At 38.3% G+C, this 21,167-nt stretch overlaps 1 protein-coding gene across 5 annotated transcripts in view; it reads right to left on the reverse strand.

Annotated features, from left to right (window-relative positions):
• The window catches only part of CFH (complement factor H), an 81,436-nt gene extending 61,215 nt beyond the window's left edge, over positions 1-20,221 (reverse strand). The window contains exons 1-3 of one of the 5 annotated variants that reach the window (XM_047754610.1): positions 20,036-20,221; positions 2,002-2,187; positions 401-506 (exon numbers count right to left, since the gene is read on the reverse strand). In XM_047754610.1, the coding sequence (XP_047610566.1) occupies positions 401-506; positions 2,002-2,187; positions 20,036-20,093 (350 nt within the window). In that variant the 5' untranslated portion in view covers positions 20,094-20,221. The remainder of the gene's footprint in view (positions 1-400; positions 507-2,001; positions 2,188-20,035) is intronic. The other 4 variants (XM_047754607.1, XM_047754606.1, XM_047754609.1 and 1 more) reach the window with 4 other exon arrangements.
• Positions 20,222-21,167: the final 946 nt, after the last annotated feature.

Raw genomic sequence — 21,167 nt, forward strand, 5'->3', positions numbered from 1 at the left:
ATAGTATCAAATATTTTATTGGATAGCACGTACTCCAATTTTGTTTCCCTTTCCACTGTCCCCGACACAGTGGACTCTGTGACCGTGTGGACATAAAAGAATGCAGCGGGGACTTGCTGCAGTGCATTCTTACTGCGATGCATATGCTTTCCCACTCTTCTATAAGGACATGCTACCAGAGTGATTATAATTCATTTAAATTTGTCCATGTTGAGACGATAAGGGTATCCAGATAACATTATTTTCATGATAGTTTAACTTTTCAGGTTACATGTATGTTACTTATAAAAGTGTTGATGAAAAGTATAGTAACATTAAACACATAAATGAGTGCCGTTTCTATTTACTCTTTTCATTGTAAGTTATCTGAATTATAAACCTCTTTATATTGACTACATACCCCTCGTCGCATGTGTAAACAACCTTGGCACCGTATTCAAACTGAGTTCCTACTGCAAGATGGAAAGAACCAAAGGACGTGTCTCCAGGATGTCCACAGGGCTTTTCTAAAATGAGAAAAAGAATGTAATGTTAGCATGCAGCACGGGGATAACAATTTACGTAGGAGGTCAAGGCAGGGATACCATGCTAGTACATTAGAGGCCAAAATTAAAAATATGGAAAAGTCAAAGTGGCAAAGTTACCTGTTGTGCTTTTTGAATCCTCTTTAATTTATACACTTTATACATTTTATAAGACTTTCACCTCCTTAGGTTTATTCCTATCCTTTTTTTTTTTTTTGGTGTGATTTTAAAAGGTATCCTAATTTTTACATTCCTTTTGTGATATTTCATTGTTCACATACAAAAATGTAACTAATTTTTGAACGTTAATCTTGTATCCTGCTGCTTTGCTGAATTTACTGATGCAATTGAGGAGTTTTTGTGTGGAGCCCTTAGGGTTTTCTATACAGAGTATCCTGTCACCTGCATATAGTGGTAATTTTACCCTTTCTCTCTTCCAGTTTGGATACATTTTCTTCCTTCCTTCCTCCTTTCTTTCTCTCTTCCTTCCTTCCTTTCTTTCTCTGATTGCTGTGGCCAGGACTTCCAATACCATGTTGAATAAAAGTGGTGAGAGTGGGCATCCTTGTCTTTTTCCAGATTTTATCAGGAAGCCTTTTAGATTTTCTCTGTTGAGTATTATATTGGCTGTGGGTTTATCATAAATGACTTTTATTATGTTGATACGTTCCCTCTATACCCACTTTGGGAAGAGTTTTTATCACGAATGGATGTCGGATTTTGTCAAATGCTTTTTCTGCATCTACTGAGATGATCATGTGATTTCTGACTTTTCTTTGTTAATGTGGTTTTAATGTGGTGTATGACATTGAATGATTTGTGTATGTTGAGCCATCCTTGTGAACTTGGGATGAATTCCACTTGGTCATGGTGTATGACCTTTTTTTTAAGTTGTTGGATTTGGCTCACCAAAATTTTGTTGAGAATTTTTGCATCTATATTCATCAAAGATATTGGCCTATAATTTTCTTTTTTAGCAGTATCTTTGTCTGGTTTTGGTATCAGGGTGATGGTGGCTTCATAGAATGTCCTGGAAATACTCTCTCCTCTTCAGTCCTTTGGAAAAGTTTAAATTCTTTGTATGTTTGGTAGGACTTGCTTGTGAAGCCATCTGGTCTTGGACTTTGCTTGTAGGGAGTTTTTTTAAAATTACTTATTCCATTTCACTTCTAGTGATCATTTTTTATTTCACTTCTAGTGATCATTTTTTATCAAATGATCTATTTCTCTTCTCCTAGATTCAGTTTTGGTGGGCTATATGGTTTTTTTTTAACCTTTGGAAGATTAAAACCCCTTTTATATCTTTTTTTTCTTTTTTTTTTTTTTTGGTTAGACCCCTTTTTAAGAATAATGAGTATGTATTGTTTTGTATTTAAATGACAATGGTGATATTATTCAGCCAGTATGGCTACGATATCACTCAGAATTTTCACAACTAAAATTTTTTATAGATTTCGCAAATGTAGGAACTACTTACTCCGACATATCCTGGACGGATGAAGAGACACCCATTTTCCATCCTTGCACACCATAACAATACTCCCAAGAGTTCTGTATCCAGGGCGGCATTTGTATGTAGCCTGAGTGCCTTCTGGATATGTTTGTTCAGTCCAGGAACCTGATACAATTTCTGTTTCTTTTCTTGGAGGAGGTTCTCTACAATCTACAAAATGTAAAAACAAAATGGTTGTTGAAATAACTATGCAGTACGTTTAGGTTATTTTTGGCTTTTTAAAAAAACCTATGCAGGTCCATCCAAATGTATGTCCTAATAGACATGCAAAGTATATCAGAAGTTAAACCTACATAGATTTGTAAGAAAACTTTCCAGGTAGTTGTATTCTTAACAGCTGCACTGCATTCTACAGTGTCTTTCATTGATTTAGAAAACACTGGGCCCTGTTCTAAGCTGAAGAAAAAAACAATAAAGAGACAAAGTATCTGTTCGCAATGTGTTTTCACTCTACCAAGGAAATACGGTACTAAATTCAAAGAGGGGACATGTCCAAGTGTCTGAAATCTTCATCAAACTCCTATACAGGCTGCTCTCCTCCCTATTCTGTGCTCTGTATTTTCTCTTGAATATCAGTAACCTGGGCCCTGGAGAGGTCAAGTCTTCTGTATGAATGTGATGGACAAACTGAAACCCACTGGAGGTGAAATGGAATCAAGTTGAATCCTTACTTTTTTCTGAAAACTGTGAGTAAATCTCAGAATCGCAGAGAATAAAGCAAATTGTAAAAAGAGTATACACAATTAGAATATTTTAAAATTAAAATTCTATTTTTGAAGATCTCTATGCAAAGCTCAAAGGAAAATTAACTACAAAATTATTTTCCACACAAGAGAACAGAGAACTTCTTGCAACAACAAAAGCATTAACATCAGACGACAATACATCATTTTCTTAAGACTGGCCAATAACATAACAATTACTAAAAATCAAAGACATGACAATTAAATGTAAATGATATTTTTGACAAATTTCAATGACAAAAATGTAAAGGAAATGGCCTTCGACTTCATAGAAAATGAAATGATATAAACATTACTAAACAAAATTAGAGGTGTAAAAGCCAATCTTACTAAAAGCAATTTGGTGATATTTATAAGGATGCTTAAAAATGCTCATGTAGGGGAGTTCCCGTCGTGGTGCAGTGGTTAACGAATCCAACTAGGAACCATGAGGTTGCAGGTTCGATCCCTGCCCTTGCTCAGTGGGTTAACGATCCGGCGTTGCCGTGAGCTGTGGTGTAGGTTGCAGACGCGGCTCAGATCCCATGTTGCTGTGGCTCTGGTGTAGGCCGGAGGCTGCAGCTCCGATTCGACCCCTAGCCTGGGAACCTCCATATGCTGCGGGAGCAGCCCAAGAAATGGCAAAAAGACCAAAAAAAAAAAATGCTCATGTAGGGAGAAGGATCAAGGTGGCAGAGGAGTAAGACATCACACTCACCATCTCCCACAAATACATCAACAAACCCACAAATACACGTAGGACGATTTGCACAGAACATCTACTGAATACTGGCAGAACTTACCTCCAAAAAGGGCAAGAAACCCTCCATATAACTGAGTAGAACAAAAGGAACAAAAAGGGAGAGAGAGAAAAGGAATCAAGATGGGACTAACATTCTGAAAGGGAGCTGTGAAAGAGAAAAGAAACCCACACCCTGGGAAGCTACCTCGCTGACAGGGAGGTCAGCTGACATGGAGGGACCTCAAAGTCAGAGAGAAAAGCATGGCGGCTGGACTGAGGAGGGCCAAGCAGAATGAGAGCCGCACAGATCACCTGCACCACTGCCCTGGACACCACATCCTGAGACACTCAGGCAGGGGCTGAGTGCTGAGACTCAGGCTCTGGAGGTCAGCTCCAGGGAGAGGACTAGGATTGGCTGCGTGGAGACAGCCGAAGCGTCCAGGGAACAGTACATCGCAGCTGAGGAAACCGTGGAGGAGGTCTGAGCCTGCAGGAGAAGCAAGGCACCACTGCTGGGGAGGGCGAGAGGAGGAGGGGCAGGCTGCTGGAGGATATCTCTTTCCCTGCACATGCACTGACTCTCAGAGGGTGGGGCATCTCTGGCGCAGGCTACTGCGAGAGGCCACTTGCTCAGGCTATGGGCGACCAAATGCCTCTTGTACGGGCTATGGGTGGCCAGGCACCTTTTGTGTGGACTAAGGGCAGCAGGGAGCTAGGTGCCACATGGCATCTCTTGCATAATCTACAGGTGGTGGGAACAAATCACAGCAGTCATTTCAGAAACCAGAGGGAGGATGGCCTGCCACCACTAGGCGTCTGTGAACAGGCTCCACCTGCAGCCCCAGTCACCTCAGAGGTCGGTAAAAAAGAGGGCACTGAAACTGAGCACCACCCGTTGATGCTTTCACACCCCTGGAAACACACCCACCCTGCTGCTGCCACGGCCAAATGCTCCAGGCAGTGCCCACCAGTGCTTGATCACTATCACTTCCCAGGACCCTGCAACTAGGAGCAGCCTGTGCAGCAACTCCTGGATGGGCTAAGTGGGATGGGGTGCTTCTTGCATGGTCTACAGGTGCTGGGGACAAAAATCCACAGTTATCTCTGACTCCAGCAGTGGGTGTGGCCCACTGCCACTAGGGTTTCCTGAACAGCCACCACTTGCGGCCTCAATCACCTCAGAGGGCACTACAGAGGAGGGCATTGCGACTGAACACCACCCATTGTTGCTCTCGCTCCCAGGGAACTTGCATACCCTTCCAGTGCCACTGCCAAATGCCTTGGGCACTGCCTAAATCTTCCTGAGACTCATTACCACTTCCCAGGGTCCTGCAACTAGGAGTATCCTGTGCCAACTTTCTGCAGGTCCTTGCTACTGTCAAGAGCCCAGCAACCAGGCACTGACTACTAGCTCTGCCCATTGCCTCCTTCTCCCTGGAGACACACCCAGCACCCTACCAAGGGGATACACTGCTCACACTGAAGAAAGAGACAGCAAATATCCAAAATCCCACATCAAAAATAAATAGTAATGCCCCACAAAATACAAAGGGGCACTCTTGCATAGAAATAGTCCTCCAAGACTACAGTTTGGCTTCCCTAAACTCACAGAAAAAGAAAAATACAAGAGAAATGAAGAAGCTCAGGAACCATTCCCAGTTAAAAGAACAGGAGAATTCACCAGAAGCAGCAAACAATGAAGCAGACCTCTGCAGTCTAATAGACACTGAGCTCAAAAAGGAGATAGTGAAAATACTGAAGGAATTCAGGGTGAATATGAAAGAATTAAGAGTGGATATAAACAGTAATGCAGTTTACTTTGGAAAAGAACTAGAAACTGTAAAGGGGAGCCAAGAAAAATTTGAAAATTCATTTGCAGAGATGCAAACTGAGTTAAAGGCACTAAAGAGCAGAATGAATAATGCAGAGGAACAAATTAGTGACTTGGAAGATATAATAATGGAAATCACCCAATCAGGACAGCAGACAGATAAGCAAATGAAAAAAAACATGAAAGCAACATAACAGACCTATGAGATAATATAAAGTGGGCCAATCTATACATAACTGGGATTCTAGAAGGAGAAGAAAAAGAAAAGAAGGTTGAAAATATATTTGAAGAAATTATGGCTGAAAACTTTCCAAATCTAAAGGAAACAGATATCAAGATACAGGAAGCACAGAGGGCCCCAAAATGTTGAACCCAAACAGGCCCACACCAAGACATATTATAATAAAAATGGCAAAAGTTAAAGACAAAGAGAGGATTCTAAAGGCAGCAAGAGAAAAATAAAGTATTAATTATAAGGAAACCCCATAAGGCTATCAGCTGATTTTACTACAGAAACACAACAGGCCAGAAGAGAATGGAAAAAAATATTCAAAGTTCTAAAATGGAAAAACGTGCAGCCTAGAATACTCTACCCAGCAAGAATATCATCTAAAATAGAAGGAGAAAGAATTTCTCCAACTAATGAAACTTAAAAGAGTACAGTGATACTAAACCCATTCTAAAAGAAATACTGAAAGGGCTTCTCTAAATAAAAAAGAATAAGAAGAAATGGGATGGAGGTAATCAAAATTGGAAAGCAGTAACTTAAGTAAGACATAAAAGGAAAAAAAAAACTATTGTAAAAGTGACGAAGAACACAAGGAACAGCAAAAGGACAAAAGATGTTGAAAAAGGACTTCAAAATCATAGAACGTGGGGAAGGGAAGTAAGGAAATCTAGGCTCTTTTTTTTTTTCAGAAATGTGTTTGAGCCTATATGACTATCAGGCTAAAGCAAGCAGATATAAGAAGGGTTTATAATATTTGAAAAACAGGGCAACCACAAATCAAAACCAAACATTACATTCACAAAAACTAAAAAGAAAAGCACACAAGCATAAAATAAAAGAAAATCATCCAACCAAAGAAAGAAAGGAACAAAGGAGAACCATAGAATCAGCTGGAAAACAAGGTTTAAAATGGCAATAAATACATATTTACCAATAATTACCTTAAATGTCAATGGACTGAATGCTCCAATCAAAAGACATAGAGTGGCAAATTGGGTAAAAAGGCAAGAGCCTACAATACGCTGTCTACAAGAGACTCACCTTAGGGCAAAGGACACATATAAATTGAAAGTGAGGGGATGGGAAAAAGATATTTCATGCCAATGCACAAGACAGGAAAGCAGGAGTTGCAATACTCATATCAGACAAAATAGACTTTCAAATGCAGGCCATAAAGAAAGACAAAGAAGGACACTATTTAATGATAAAAGGATCCATTCAAGAAGAGGATATTTCAATTGTCAATATATATGGCCCCGGACAATATATATAGGAGCACCCGGACAAATACAACAAATACTAACAGATATAAAAGGAGAAATTGATGGGAATACGATAATAGTAGGAGAATTTAACACCCCACTCACATCAATGCACAGATCCTCTAGACAGAAATCATTAAGGCAACAGTGATCTCAAATGACACAATTGAAAATTTAGACTTCATTGACACCTTCAGGACATTACATCCAAAAAAAAAAAAATCAGAATATGCATTCTTTTTAAGTGCAAATGGAACATTTTCAAGAACTGACCACATACTGGGGCACAAAACTAACATCAACAAATTTAAGAGTACAGAAATTATTTCAAGTATCTTCTCTGACCACAATGGCATGAAACTAGAAATCAACCACAGGAAAAGAAATGAGAAAAAACTAACTACATGGAGACTAAACAATATGCTTCTAAAAAACCAAGGGGTCAATGAGGAAATCATAAAAGGAATTAAAAAATACCTCAAGACAAATGATAATGAAGACACAACCATTCAAAATCTATGGGATGCTGCAAAAGCAGTGCTTAGAGGGATGTTCATAGCAATACAGGCCTTCCTCCAAAAAGAAGAAAAATCTCAAATCAAAACTTAATCCACCACCTAAATGAATTAGCAAAAGAAGAAAAATAAAACCTAAAGTTAGCAGAAGGAAGGAAATTATAATGATCAGAGAGGAAATCAATAAAATAAAGATTCAAAAAATAACAGAAAAAAAATCAGTAAAACCAAGAGCTGGGTCTTTGAAAGGGTAAACAAAATTGACAAACCTCTGGCCAGACTCACCAAGAAGAGGCGAGAAAAAAACCCAAATAGGAGTTCCTGTTGTGGCTCAGTGGGAAAAAATATGATTAGTATCCATGAGGATGCAGGTTCAATTCCTGGCCTTGCTTATTGGGTTAAAGATCTGGTGTTTTCGGGAGCCATGGTGTAGGTAACAGATGCGGCTTGGATCTGGCATTGCTGTGGCTATGGTGTAGGCTGGCAGCCACAGCTTTGGTTTGACCCCTAGCCTGGGAACCTCTATATGCTGTGGGCATGGCCCTAAAAAGACCAAAAACAAACAAACAAACAAAAAACAAAAAACCCCCAAAACCCCAATAAACCAAATAAGAAATGAAAAAGAAGAAATCTCAACAAATACAGCAGAAATTCAAAAAAACATAAAAGAATACTATAAACAATTATATGCCAACAAATTTGACAACCTAGATGAAATGGACAACTTTCCAGACATTTACATCCCACCAAAACTAAATCAAGATATAGATCAAATGAACAGACCAATCACTAGAAGTGAAACTGAATATGACATAAAAATGCTCCTTACAAACCAAAGTCCAGGACCAGATGTCTTCACAGGTGAATTCTACCAAATATACCAAGAGAACTTATAGCTGTCCTTAAACTTGTTCAAAAGGTTGAAAAACAAGGAATACTCCCAAAGACATTCTATGAAGCCACCATCACCCTAATACCAAAACCAGACAAAGATACTACCAAAAAAAGGAAATTATAGGCCAGTATCTTTGATGAATATAGACACAAAAATTCTCAACAAAATTTTAGCCAACCAAATCCAACATCGTATAAAAAAGATCATACACCACAACCAAGTGGGAGTCACCCCAGGATGGTTCAACATATGTAAATCAATCAACATTATATACCACATTAACAAAAGAAAAGTCAAAAACCACATTATCATCTCAGTAGATGCAGAAAAAGCACTTGACAAAATCCAACATCCATTCATGGTAAAAAGTCTACTGGGTATAGAAGGAATATACCTTAATATAATAAAAGCAATTTATGACAATAAATACTCAACAGAAAAAAGATGAAAATATAATACTCAACAGAAAAAGATGAAAGCTTTCCTGCTAAGATCTGCAATAAGACAAGGATTCCCACTCTCACTACTTTTTTTCAACATGGTATTGGAAGTCCTAGCCCCAGCAATCTGACAAACAAAAGAAATAAAAGGTATCCAATTTGGAAAAGAAGAGATAAAACTGTCATTCTATGCAGATGACATGATACGATATGTATAAAAAACCCTAAGGACTCCATACAAAAACTACTCAAACTGATCAACGAATTCAGCAATGTAGCAGGATACAGGATTAACATTCAGAAATCGGCTGCATTTCTGTACACTAAAAATGAAATATCAGAAAAGGAATATAAAACTACCTTTTAAAATTGCACCCCAAAAAATTAAATACCTAGGAATAAACCTGACCAAGGAGGTGAAAGACTTATATGCTGAGAACTATAAAACATTAATCAAGGAAATGAAAGAATATTGAAAGAAATGGAAAGATATTCCATGCTCCTGGGTTGGAAGAATTAATATCATAAAAACGGCCATACTACCCAAAGCAATCTACAGAGCCAATACAATCTCTATCAAATTACACATGACATTTTTTGCAGAACTACAACAAACAATCCAAAAATTTATAAGGAACCATAAAAGACCCAGAATTGCCAAGGCAATCTTGAGGAACAAAAACCAAGCAGGAGGCATAACTCTCCCAGACTTCAGACAATATTACAAAGGTACAGTAATCAAGACAGTGTGGTACTGGTACCAAAACAGACATACAGACCAATGGAACAGAACAGAGAACCCAGAAACAAACCCAGACACCTATGGTCAATTAATCTTCGACAATGGAGGCAAGAATATAAAATGGGAAGTAGACAGTCTCCTCAGCAAGTGGTGCTGGGAAAATTGGACAACCACATGTAAATCAATGAAACTGGAACATACCCTCACACCATGCACAAAATAAATTCAAAATGGCTTTAAAGACTTAAACCTAAGACAAGACACCATCAAACTCCTAGAAGAGAACATAGGCAAATCACTCTCTGACATCAACCATACAAAGTTTCCTTAGGTCAGTCTCCCAAGGCAACAGAAATAAAAGCAAAAATAAACTAATAGGACCTAATCAAATTGACAAGCTTTTGCACAGCAAAGGAAACCATAAAAAAAAAAAAAAGACAACCTACTGAATGGGAGAAAAAAGTTTCAAACGATGCAACTGAAAAGGCCTTACTCTCTAAAACATACAAACAACTTATACAGCTCGACAGGAAAAAAACCCAACAACCCAACTGAAAAATGGGCAAAAGACCGGAATAGACATTTCAACAAAGAAGATATACAGATGGACAATAAGCACATGAAAAAATGCTCAACATCACTGATTATTAGAGAAATGCAAATCAAAAGTTCTGTGAGGTACCACCTCATACCTGTCAGGATGGCCATCGTTAACAAGTCAACAAATAACAAATGCTAGTGAGGGTGTGGAGAAAAGGGAACCCTGCTACACTGTTGATGGGAATGTAAATTGGTACAACCGCTATGGAGAACAGTATGGAGGTACCTCAGAAAACTAAATATAAAACTACCATATGACCCAGCAATCCCACTCTTGGGCATGTATCTGGACAAAACTTTCCTTGAAAAAGACACGTGCACCTGTATATTCATTGCAGCACTATTCACAATAGCCAAGACATGGAAACAACCTAAATGTCCATCTACAGCATGAATGGGTGAAGAAGATGTATATACATACAATGGAATACTACTCAGCCATTAAAAAGAACAAACTAATGCCATTTGCAGCAACATGGATGGAACTAGACTCACATACTAAGTGAAGTACGTCAAAAAGAGAAAGACAGATACAGTATGACATCACTTATACCTGGAATCTAATATGTGGCCCAAATGAACCTTTCCACAGAAAAGAAACTCATGGACTTGGAGAACAGACTTGTGGTTGCCAAGGGGAGGGGGAGGGAGTAGGATGGACTGAGAGTCTAGAGTTGATAGATGCAAACTATTGCACTTGGAGTGGCTAAGCAATAGCACAGGGAACTATATCCAGTTACTTGTGATGGAACATGATGGAGGCTGATGTGAGAAAAAGAATATATATACGTAAAAAAAAAATGCTCATGTAAATTTACAAATAATTTCGACCTGAAAAAGCACCCGAAAGCAATAATGAAAGATTTGCTGAGATATTTATGTATAAGATGTTTATTCCAATATTTTATAGTGGATAAATTGAAAAATGTTAAAGATATTAATATTGTCAAATTATCATATATTCACCTGAGGAAACATTTTCTGGCTTTTAAAAGTTGTGTTGTGGAGCACACTTAACACACATGTGGGGGGAAGGTGGCATGGACTTTCAGTTTCTAGTGAAGTTAGATCAGGGATCAGAATGATTAGAGTTAAAGCTACCTTTTCAACAGCAATAACGGAAACCAGAAGATGTTAACTGATCACTCCAATTTGCACAAAGCAATCACGCTCTACTCTGTATTTTCTATAAGGAAATAACTTTTCAAAATTCAAGATTTCGACGAATAAAGTTTGAGTGAATTTCCATCCTAGATTTATGTTAAGGGAAAACAAGAGGTGTACTTCAGGAAAAGGAACATGATTCCAGATGTAAGGTTTATTATGCAAGAACAAAAAAAACAACACTTAAATAAATCAAAGTGAGTACTGACCAGGAAACAATAAAACTTTATAGTCTTTCCTGATTTTAAATACATACATAAAATATAGAAAATGATAACTATGTGTTAATTGAAAGAACAGGACATAAAATTAAGGATATAACTTTAAGACTCACAGTGTCCAGAAGAATGGAACGCTATTAATCAGCTGTGGCAGCTTTTATGAGGGATCAGCTTGGCAAAGCATCCATCGCTTTATTTAATCAAACAGTAATCTAGATACTGCTGATTAGGTGTGTGCCCAGATATCATCTTAAGTCATTAATTTTAAACAAGGTGATTATGCTGGATAATATGTGTAATTTGTGTGGGCCCGATTAAATCACTTGAATGGTTTTAAAAGCATAGCGGAGCCTAATCCAAAAAAGAGAAGAAATTCTACTGTTGACCACAGCATCCTTGCCTGTGTTCTTCCCTCTAGGCAGCCTGCCCAATGGATTTTAGATCTGCTTGCCCACAATTGCCGTGGACAATTTCTTGTCTTGTAATAGAGCTCTCTATCAGTAGGCAGTTGAACGAACAGATAGATAGATAGATGGATAGATAGATTAGATAGATAGGTGACCAAGTTTTACTGATTATTTTTCTCTAGTGGTACCCTGATGAATAAATTAGCATTAGGAGTTCCCGTCGTGGCGCAGTGGTTAACGAATCCGACTAGGAACCATGAGGTTGAGGGTTCGATCCCCGCCGTTGCTCAGTGGGTTAAGGATCCAGTGTTGCCGTGAGCTGTGGTGTAGTCGCAGACTTGGCTCGGATCCCGTGTTGCTGTGGCTCTGGCGTAGGCCGGTGGCTACAGCTCCGATTCGACCCCTAGCCTGGGAACCTCCATATGCCGCGGAAGCGGCCCAAAGAAATAGCAAAAAGACAAAAAAAAAAAAAAGCATGAAACCTTGATAAGAACAAATGTTTTAAGTGTCAAAATTATAGAAGCAAGAATTGAGATTAAAAGCTTCCAGCCTGCTTGACTGGAAAAGATAAATTAACAAAAAATGACTAAATCAAAAGATGGCAAGCTCAGAGAGGAAAAAATACAGAAAAAGGGGATTGGGTGTTAGGCTCTAACTCAAACATATCAGTGATTTCATTGTCTAGAAATGGGATTAAATGCTCCAGTTCAAGATCAACGGTTTTTTCTAAGTTAGAATCAGATGCTTTCACTCCCATGTTCACTGCGGCATTACTCAGAATAGCCAAGATGTGGAAATAACCTAATCGCTCCTTGACAGATGAGCGGATAAATAATTACTATGTATACATATAATGGAAAATGATTCAGCCACTTGTGTGGGCTTTCATATGCACTAATTTTTCTCTGACGTTTTTGCAAATTCTTAGCACATTTGTTGGGAAACTTTGTAATCGAGGATTCCACATTGGTTTATTTCTAAAATTTAGGTAAACAGGGAGTTCCCATCGTGGCGCAGTGGTTAACGAATCTGACTGGGAACCATGAGGTTGCGGGTTCGGTCCCTGCCCCTGTTCAGTGGGTTCAGGATCCGGTGTTGCCGTGAGCTGTGGTGTAGGTTGCAGACGCGGCTCGGATCCCGCGTTGCTGTGGCTCTGGGGTAGGCCCGTGGCTACAGCTCCGATTCAACCCCTAGCCTGGGAACCTCCATATGCCGCGGGAGCGGCCCAAAGAAATAGCAAAAAGACCCAAAAAAAAATAAAATAAAATAAAATAAAATTTAGGTAAACATACTTTTACTCCACTAGATGGTAGTAATGCCCTATCATAAAGCAGCACCTGCAGCTCTTCCAACCCACTTCTCCCCAAAAGCCCTAGTTTTTGGTTTCGTTTTTTTCAATGTAATATCCATGTTTTGACATGAAAATTCTGTGTTTAACTACAGGCTAATGTGTGAGTATTTCCACTTCTGAAATTCAAATTCAATTCATGCATTTAGATTACAGGAAAAATTAAATTTCACATATAGATGCCAATGTGAGTAGAGAACTACTTTTCACTAATGTATTAACATTTTGATACATTTAGTTCCTATCCTGTTACTGAGCTAATGAGAAGGAAAAGTAATACAGTTTCATCAGTTTATTTGATTTAAATGATTTTTATTAAGGTAATGCGTCTACCTGAAGAGTAATACATTTATCCTTCTGTCAATTGCTGTCAACAATCAGACAGGAAAGACAAGGATACAACTCTTTCAGGTAATCTTTCTACCCACTTCTCAAAATTTCCACTCGGTGTATCCATATTTACTATGTATAAAGAGTTCTCATAGTGATTACACTTTTCACTTCAAATCATACTTAAAACTGGTGCTTGTTCCATGAACTTTAAAGGGCATCTCTTGACTCTGTAAGAAAAGGATGGTATTACCCCTATTTCATTTTCCCATCTTTTCACTGCCTTCTACAAAATCTTAGTTCTGATGATCATCATCTGTAGCTTAACTACATGACCCAACCTGCTAATCAGTCCCTCAGTGCCCCGCTCCCATTCACCACAAGTGATTTTTGCAGATTTGGTCATGTCTCTCCTGGGATTAAAATTCTCCTACAACTTCTCCTTATAGGACTCCTTTCCTTGACTTGGGGACCAGTACGTGGCTCTTGCCATTCTCTCTGATTTCATCCTGTCACCTCTACCATTTATTAATTGTGCCAAAGCCACCCTGGTTTGATTGTATTTAGTTGAGCATCTCAAATATATTTTTCCCCTTATGCCTTTTGCACATCATGTTCTCTCCTCCTCAAATACATTGACTGCAGACTTTGGTGGCTGGTTTTGTTTCATCTTTCAGGCTCTGCTCAAATATCACTTCCTCCAGTGATGCACTTATCTCTAGGTTCCAAGACCAGCTGGGCTAAATCTCTACACCCCACTTCTCTCTCTCTCTCATTTTCCCTCAGCCCCTACTTCACTTCCTTCACAACATAGTTCAGTGGTTCATAGTTGTATTTACATTTACTAGGATTCCATCTGTCCTGACATCAAAATGTAACCTCCCTGAGAATACGGACTGTCAAGGCCATTTTGGGGATTCAAGAAAGGGACGAAAAACAACACACGCTATACTCAATTTTACCTGTAGTCCTTGTGCAAGTTCAACTGATTAAACAATTGGAAATACGGGAGATGACTGGAGTCCTCTGGTTTTACAGAACCACTTTGGTCCTTTTTATACACCCTTGAATTTCCTCTTGGTCATCCTCATCTCGTCAACTCCTATTCAAACTTCAAAACCCACCCAACATGTCATCACAACCCTGACACATTTCTCTCTCTCTTCATCGCACCTCTTACAAACCAACTCTTCGATACCACCCTACTCTTTCCTTTCATTCCAGTTTGAGTTTATTGTCTTCCCTAAGTGATCCTATGATGTTTTTGTTTATCTCCATCAAAATACTTTATATAATAAAATACAGTATATTAGTCAAATACATTAATTGTCCCTTTTGTTTTGCCTCCTAAATGAGCTCCTTTTGGAAGGTGTTTGTCATAATACGTGGCACTTAGTAGTCACCAAAAAAAAATGATCACTGAATAAACAATGAAAGAATGCAAAGCTATTTCAGAGCCTTTCCATGATATATAACCTGGGGGAAAACCATCATAGATGGCAGCAAATGTAAAAAGATAAGACATGGAGAAAGACAAAAAAAAAAAAACCGTATGATATCACTTATACCTGGAATCTAATATACGGCACCAATGAACCTATCTACAGAAAAGAAACAAACTCAGGGACATGGAGAACAGACTTGTGGTTGCCAAGGGGGAGAAGGAGGCAGTGGGATGGTCTGGGAGTCTGGTGTTAGTAGATGGAAACTATTGCATTTGGAGTGGATGAGCAACAAGACCCTGCTGTACAGCACAGGGAACTATATCTGGTCACTCGTGATGGAACACGATGGAGGATAATGTGTGTACACACACACACACACACGAGTCATATATATATGACTGAGTCACTCTGCTGTACAGCAGTAACTGACAGAACATTGTAAATGAACTACAATAAAAAAATGAGAACAGATATTTAGTATGCTTAAACCTCTGTTTTATGAACCCAAGAAACTAACATCTGTAATTCCATTCTACATCTTGTCTAAGTTTGAATTTATATTAGTCAGAAATCATCTGTTACTTTAGCTCAAAAAAACTCTGAGGAACCTTTGAAGGAACGTTTCTATAATCACTTTTCTATCTATTACATTTCTGGTTAACAAAGTTTGTGAGAAACTTGGCTCTCTCGGTTAAGATGTCAAAGCAAATAAAAGTGCTCTGTGAAATTTTTTTGTCCCTTTCCTTTCATTATTTTTGGGATTTTTTTTTCCTGTTCCATTATTTTGCTTTCGTGAGCCATTTTGGTAACGTTTCCTTATACTCTTAAGCTAAAAGGTAACACTTCATTTTTTCAATGACATCATGTCCTTTCTGTGCACTGTGTGTTCTGAGTCTGCTTAAAGCCAGTAGGAAATGGGTAAACTGCACTTTAGTTAAGTGGCCTTGGGACAGATTGCCTGGCAGTATCTCCCAGGCAGGCAGGTGGGGGATGATGTGTGGGGTGAGGAGGAGGAGGCAGCAGAGCTGGGAAGAAGGAAAATTGGCAAAGGCTGTAGAACGATCAGAGATTGAGGGAATAAAAATAGGTCAATTTAGGCTGAAGCTCAAGCCCCAGCAATCAAAGGCCAACATGAAGAATCCAGCAACCTGAGCTTCCGCTTATATTTGCATATTTACTTCCAGTGCGGAAATTTTAGCAATACTTAAAGAATTCAGTTCTAGCTGAAATTTACATGCAGGCAAAAGAGGAGCATTTATACTCCCGGGCCAAGCCTAGGCTTAAAATCAGCAAGGCTGTCCCTCTCATGCCATTCTTGGGGGCATTTTCTTGGGCCCTTCTCTGAGCACCTGGCAGAGCACTTCCCCCACCAGCCCTTCCTTCCTGGGTGCACCTCATCTTCCAGAATTGCTTAGTCATGTTTTTACCTCCTCGTCATTCAGTTCTACCTTTCTCCACTAACATCGCTGCATGCAACTTATCAACATAGAGTAATTCACAGTAAACTGTGGGGAATGATACTAAATTTAACTATCCCAACATACTTATATTCACAGTATTTGTCATTCCATATAAATTTCAGACTGGAAGAATTTATGGTATCATCAATATGTAAAATGTTTTAGAGAGAAGATACTGAAGACAGTTGGGCCATGGCTCTACTTTAAATCACACCATTATAGGTCCATTCTCACACTACTACCTCTAAAAATGTGGGGTGGGGTGGGGTGGGGTGGAGAAGGGGGATTCTTGTTTATCACATGAGAACTGAAATGTAGAATTCAGAATTATACGCCACTCTCATGAGTGTTCTGGATTAAAAACTACACATACATTCACATCTATCCCTAGAGAAGAGTAATTTTATGAATTTATAATTGATTCTTATGATCATAATATCAATTCTTTTATTTATTTACTTATTTTAAAATTGTATTGGAGGATAGTTGACTTACAATGTATTAGTTTCAGGTGAACAGCAAAGTGAATTGGTTATATCTGTCTGTCTATTGATCGATCTATCGATAAATCTATCTACCTATCTTTCTTTCTTCCCTTATGGGTTACTACAAACTACTGAGTAGATTTCCCTGAGCTATACAGTAGGTTCTTGCCAATTGTCTGTTTTGTACAGTAGTGTGCATATATTATTCCCATCCTCCCAATTCCTTCCTCACCCCCCACAATTTCCCCTTTGGTAACTATACATGTGGAATCTAATAAAAATGATGCAAAAGAACTTATTTTTAAAACAGAAACAAACACACAGATTTCAATTCTTCTACTTTTTTTTTTGTATTAGAGTTAACTCATTCAACTGTCTTGGACTTGAAGCAATAGAATATTTTTTAAAAAGTTCTCTCTGTGTTGGAATAGAATCTCTTTTTGTTATGTAACATATTCCAGGTCCTGAAAGAACTTTTCTGCCCTTTCAACCTCAGAATTAGAAACCACGTATTTCTTTAAACAAATAGCCAGCATGTACTGAACATGTTTCAGCTGTGTTTTCATTTATTTATTTTAATCTGCCCTGAATTTCTGGGCCATGGCTAATTTCGCAGAGTATATGCTTTCTGGACCTTGAATCTCAAAGGTCTTCCTGAAAAGCTTGGTTACAAGATATTCCAAAAAGCAGAAACTATGTAGTATAACCAAGGGGCTGTTATTCTAAACTTTGTAAATCTGACCAGATTCTTAGTAGTCTGGGGTGACTCTCCAGCCGGGCCTTTTACAAAGAAGCAACTCATGTTCCATTTCTATACAACTAGAAATGTTAAACGCAGACAACCTACTGTATTTAAACTTAAAGATACTAGGTCTCTAGTATCTTTTTAAAAAGGGAAGGAAAGTAGGCAATTGAGCTTATAAATTCTATCACGTTGACCTCTAGTCCTTTTTGGTAGCAAGTAGTTTTTTGAGGAATGTTCACTCTGCACAGCACAGAGACCATTTATTAAATGCTGAGATGCTGTAAGTGCCTCGTTGAGGAGAGAAGACGCTGATAGTGTACACAACTGTCTTTTCTCCGTTTCTCACTTTCAGCGTTCATCTTCCATGCAGTATTTCTCAGCCTCTATCTGTATTCCATCCTTATTTCTACGCGGGAGACAAAAACAGAGGCAGACGTTGACGTACATATGGATATTTTTAATGATCAAGGCCACTCTGTTGAGTAAAGTTTCTGTGAGGTTGGGCTACAACGGTGGAACTGATGGGCATTTCAACGAACTTAGTTTCAGAAATATTTGGTAAACGAGGAATAAAATAGCAGTTCTATATCCACTGAAAGGTGATATAATTTTTTCTCTATTAGCGTGTGCACTGTGTGTGCTTTTGTGAAAACTATGAGGCTCATAATTTTTGTGAAAATTATGAGCATGTAAGTGTTGCTTTAAATACTAAAGTTATACTTTAGGAAGTGGTCAGATTTATGGCCATTCTCACCATTATGTGTGTAGCACTAATGCCTAATTCACCAGCAGAAAACTGATGTCACCTTTAGACATACATTGATGAAATGTAAAAAAAAGCAAGTGAAATTAGTCAGCGGGAATCAATTAGGTAAGTGAGACGTTTACATCGCTATTATTAATTTTTTATCACTTATACTTTGTGGTGTCCAATTTTAATCTCTATTTCAAATATGACTTTGTCATTACTGAAACAGTGTAACTAAACTTGGCAAGGATTCTTAGTTTTAAACATGACCAAGAAACAAAAGAAATCTTTTGTACATGATAAATGCAATCTACATAAGACCTTGGCAAACAATATGTTAGCTGTGAGGCACTAAAAGCATTCCTAAATTTGAGAAAAGACAAAAACACTTTAAAGAAAAGGATGTCTACTGAGATTGGTAAGATTAACATTGTTCCAGAACTCTTTGCCAGTACAATCATACTTTGGTGTATTGTGTCGTAATATCAGTTAGTATTATTTGTCACAGTTTTATGAACAGGGAAATGGCTGTATACCTCGTTAGGAAGGTGGCTGGATATAAGATTTACATGCTAAAAATCAAGCAAGAGCATATTAGCATATATAACTGAAAAAGGCTCTATCTTTCAAAAAGCATTGAGCACATTTTGGAAAACCTAAAATGAAATTACTAAAGGATGTAACTTAAAAAAATATATCCGTCTTTATGTTTTAGATTGAAAGTCCCTCAAAGACAGACGTTTTGTTTTATTTGTTAATATTCCTCACTGATTAGAGCCTGACTTGAAAGAGTCATCAATCAAAATGTATTGATTTGGTGAAAAATATTGGAAATTTATAATGATAACATTTAAAAAGCCCATCAAATATTTACTACACAATTAGTTACCTATCTTGAACTAGGAAATCAAATTTCCTCCAAGAAGAAACTATTTAATCTATTAAGAAAAGGTGATAGAATTAAATTATCCAGAAATTGTCTTACTGATACTAGAAACTCCTGCCTACATGCATAGTCACTACTCCTAAAGGTTCTTCTAGGATAGCTTATACATAGCCATAGGGCAAAAAGCCCAACTGAGCTACTTTTATAAAGGTTGCATAGTCGATTTTTTCAATTTCATATATTTTCATTCTAATGATACAGGTGACGCTCATCTCCAAGACTTTTAAGGCCATGGCAGTATCAGTGTAAACGATAAATAACTCTTTCTTTAGGAAGAGTTAACATCTCTATCTGAAACAACTCCAGTCACTGTGATTTGAAGGCTTTGACTGTCTAATTTATTTTCTGGTTCTATGGATGCTCACATAGTTCTCAATACTTCTACACAAGGCATTCAGGTGAAAATTTTAAGCAAAAAGAGTAAACTACACTTTACGATAATTACAAAGGCAATGATTTTGACATCTTACAGTTTTAAAAAATATTTATTAAAACATTTTCTGAAATTTCACATTAAAATTATGAGTAATCAGATATGCCATTCGAATAAGCTGCTTATCTTTTTTTAAACTGAACAGTGTCAAAAGCCTCTCACACACTAAGCTGCAGAACAGTAACTGGATCACATTTTCTAGACCAAATTTTTATTATCACCAAAAAAACCACGCTAGCAAATGTCAGCAATATAGAAAAAAAAAGTCTTCTCTATTTTCACTCTTACCTTCTGCAACACAAACAGTCCATAATATTAGCCACACAAACTTTGCTGGACATCTCATTTTGGGGACCGTTCAGGGTACATCTAGGAGATGAGTGTTCAACACTGTGTCAGGCTCTGCTCTGCTCAAAACTGCGAAAAGCGCAGGAAACTCCTTGCTGGAAGAGGAAACTGAAACACAGCTCTGGAATTAAAGGGACTGCTAGATGCCCCGCCCATCAGCAACTGCTGCAGAGTGGGGAAAAAAAAAAAAAAAAAATCAGCGGCAAGCCCCAGCAGGGCCAGCGTTTGAACCTATTCTTCCTTCACTCCCACTGAAAGTTAATGCTGTGACCTGCCCTGGATTTGTTTTCATAAACCCAGGCGTGGTCTTCGTCGGAAGTGTGCAGGTGCTTGGAATGTGCTGGATCTCCAGTTATTCAACCCCCACGCAGACCTTTTGTGCGTAAACCTCAGAAGATTTTTAAAAAGTAAATAAAAGCTCTTTTAAAAATCATTTACAGAACTTGAGGTTAGGCAACACTTTCACAATCAAGACCCAGGCAACAGGAAAAAACTTTGCCAAGAATGTAGTGCTGGCTGCTTTGGGGACCGGCTTTTCCTGAAAGTTCATGAAATTAATCTTTAGAGGATTGTGATAAAAGTGTGTGAAGCAATAGGCTCAGTCTCCTTAGGCATGAATGAGTTTAGTCATTCAAAAATCAAGAAATTGAAATGCTGGGTTTTCTAAACTTTGTATTGAAATGCAGTATGCATAAAAAGACTCTAAGGGAAGACACACATGCTAAAAGCATCAAGGCCAAGAACAGCACTCTCTCAGGAAAGCCCCAGACCCCCTTTCAGTCACCCCCCGCCCCGCCTCTCCCCCTCCCACACAGCTGACCACAGGGAATAGATGTGCCCGAGGTTTGTACTTTGTGTACGTCAGATAATAAGATATTTATTCATTTGTTCTTGAAGCCTCCACTAAAACTATGTTTAGATTATTTAGCCACACTGTTGGCTGTTGCTAGAGATTATTAACTCCTTGCTGTATGATAGTCACTTATTTGAATATACCACGTGTATTTATCTGTGTGCCTGTCGGTGGGCATCTGGGTGTATTCTAGTTCAGAGGTGACGCTGTGAAAATTAT

This window comes from Phacochoerus africanus, chromosome 12 (assembly GCF_016906955.1).
Source record: "Phacochoerus africanus isolate WHEZ1 chromosome 12, ROS_Pafr_v1, whole genome shotgun sequence".
NCBI lineage: Eukaryota > Metazoa > Chordata > Mammalia > Artiodactyla > Suidae > Phacochoerus > Phacochoerus africanus.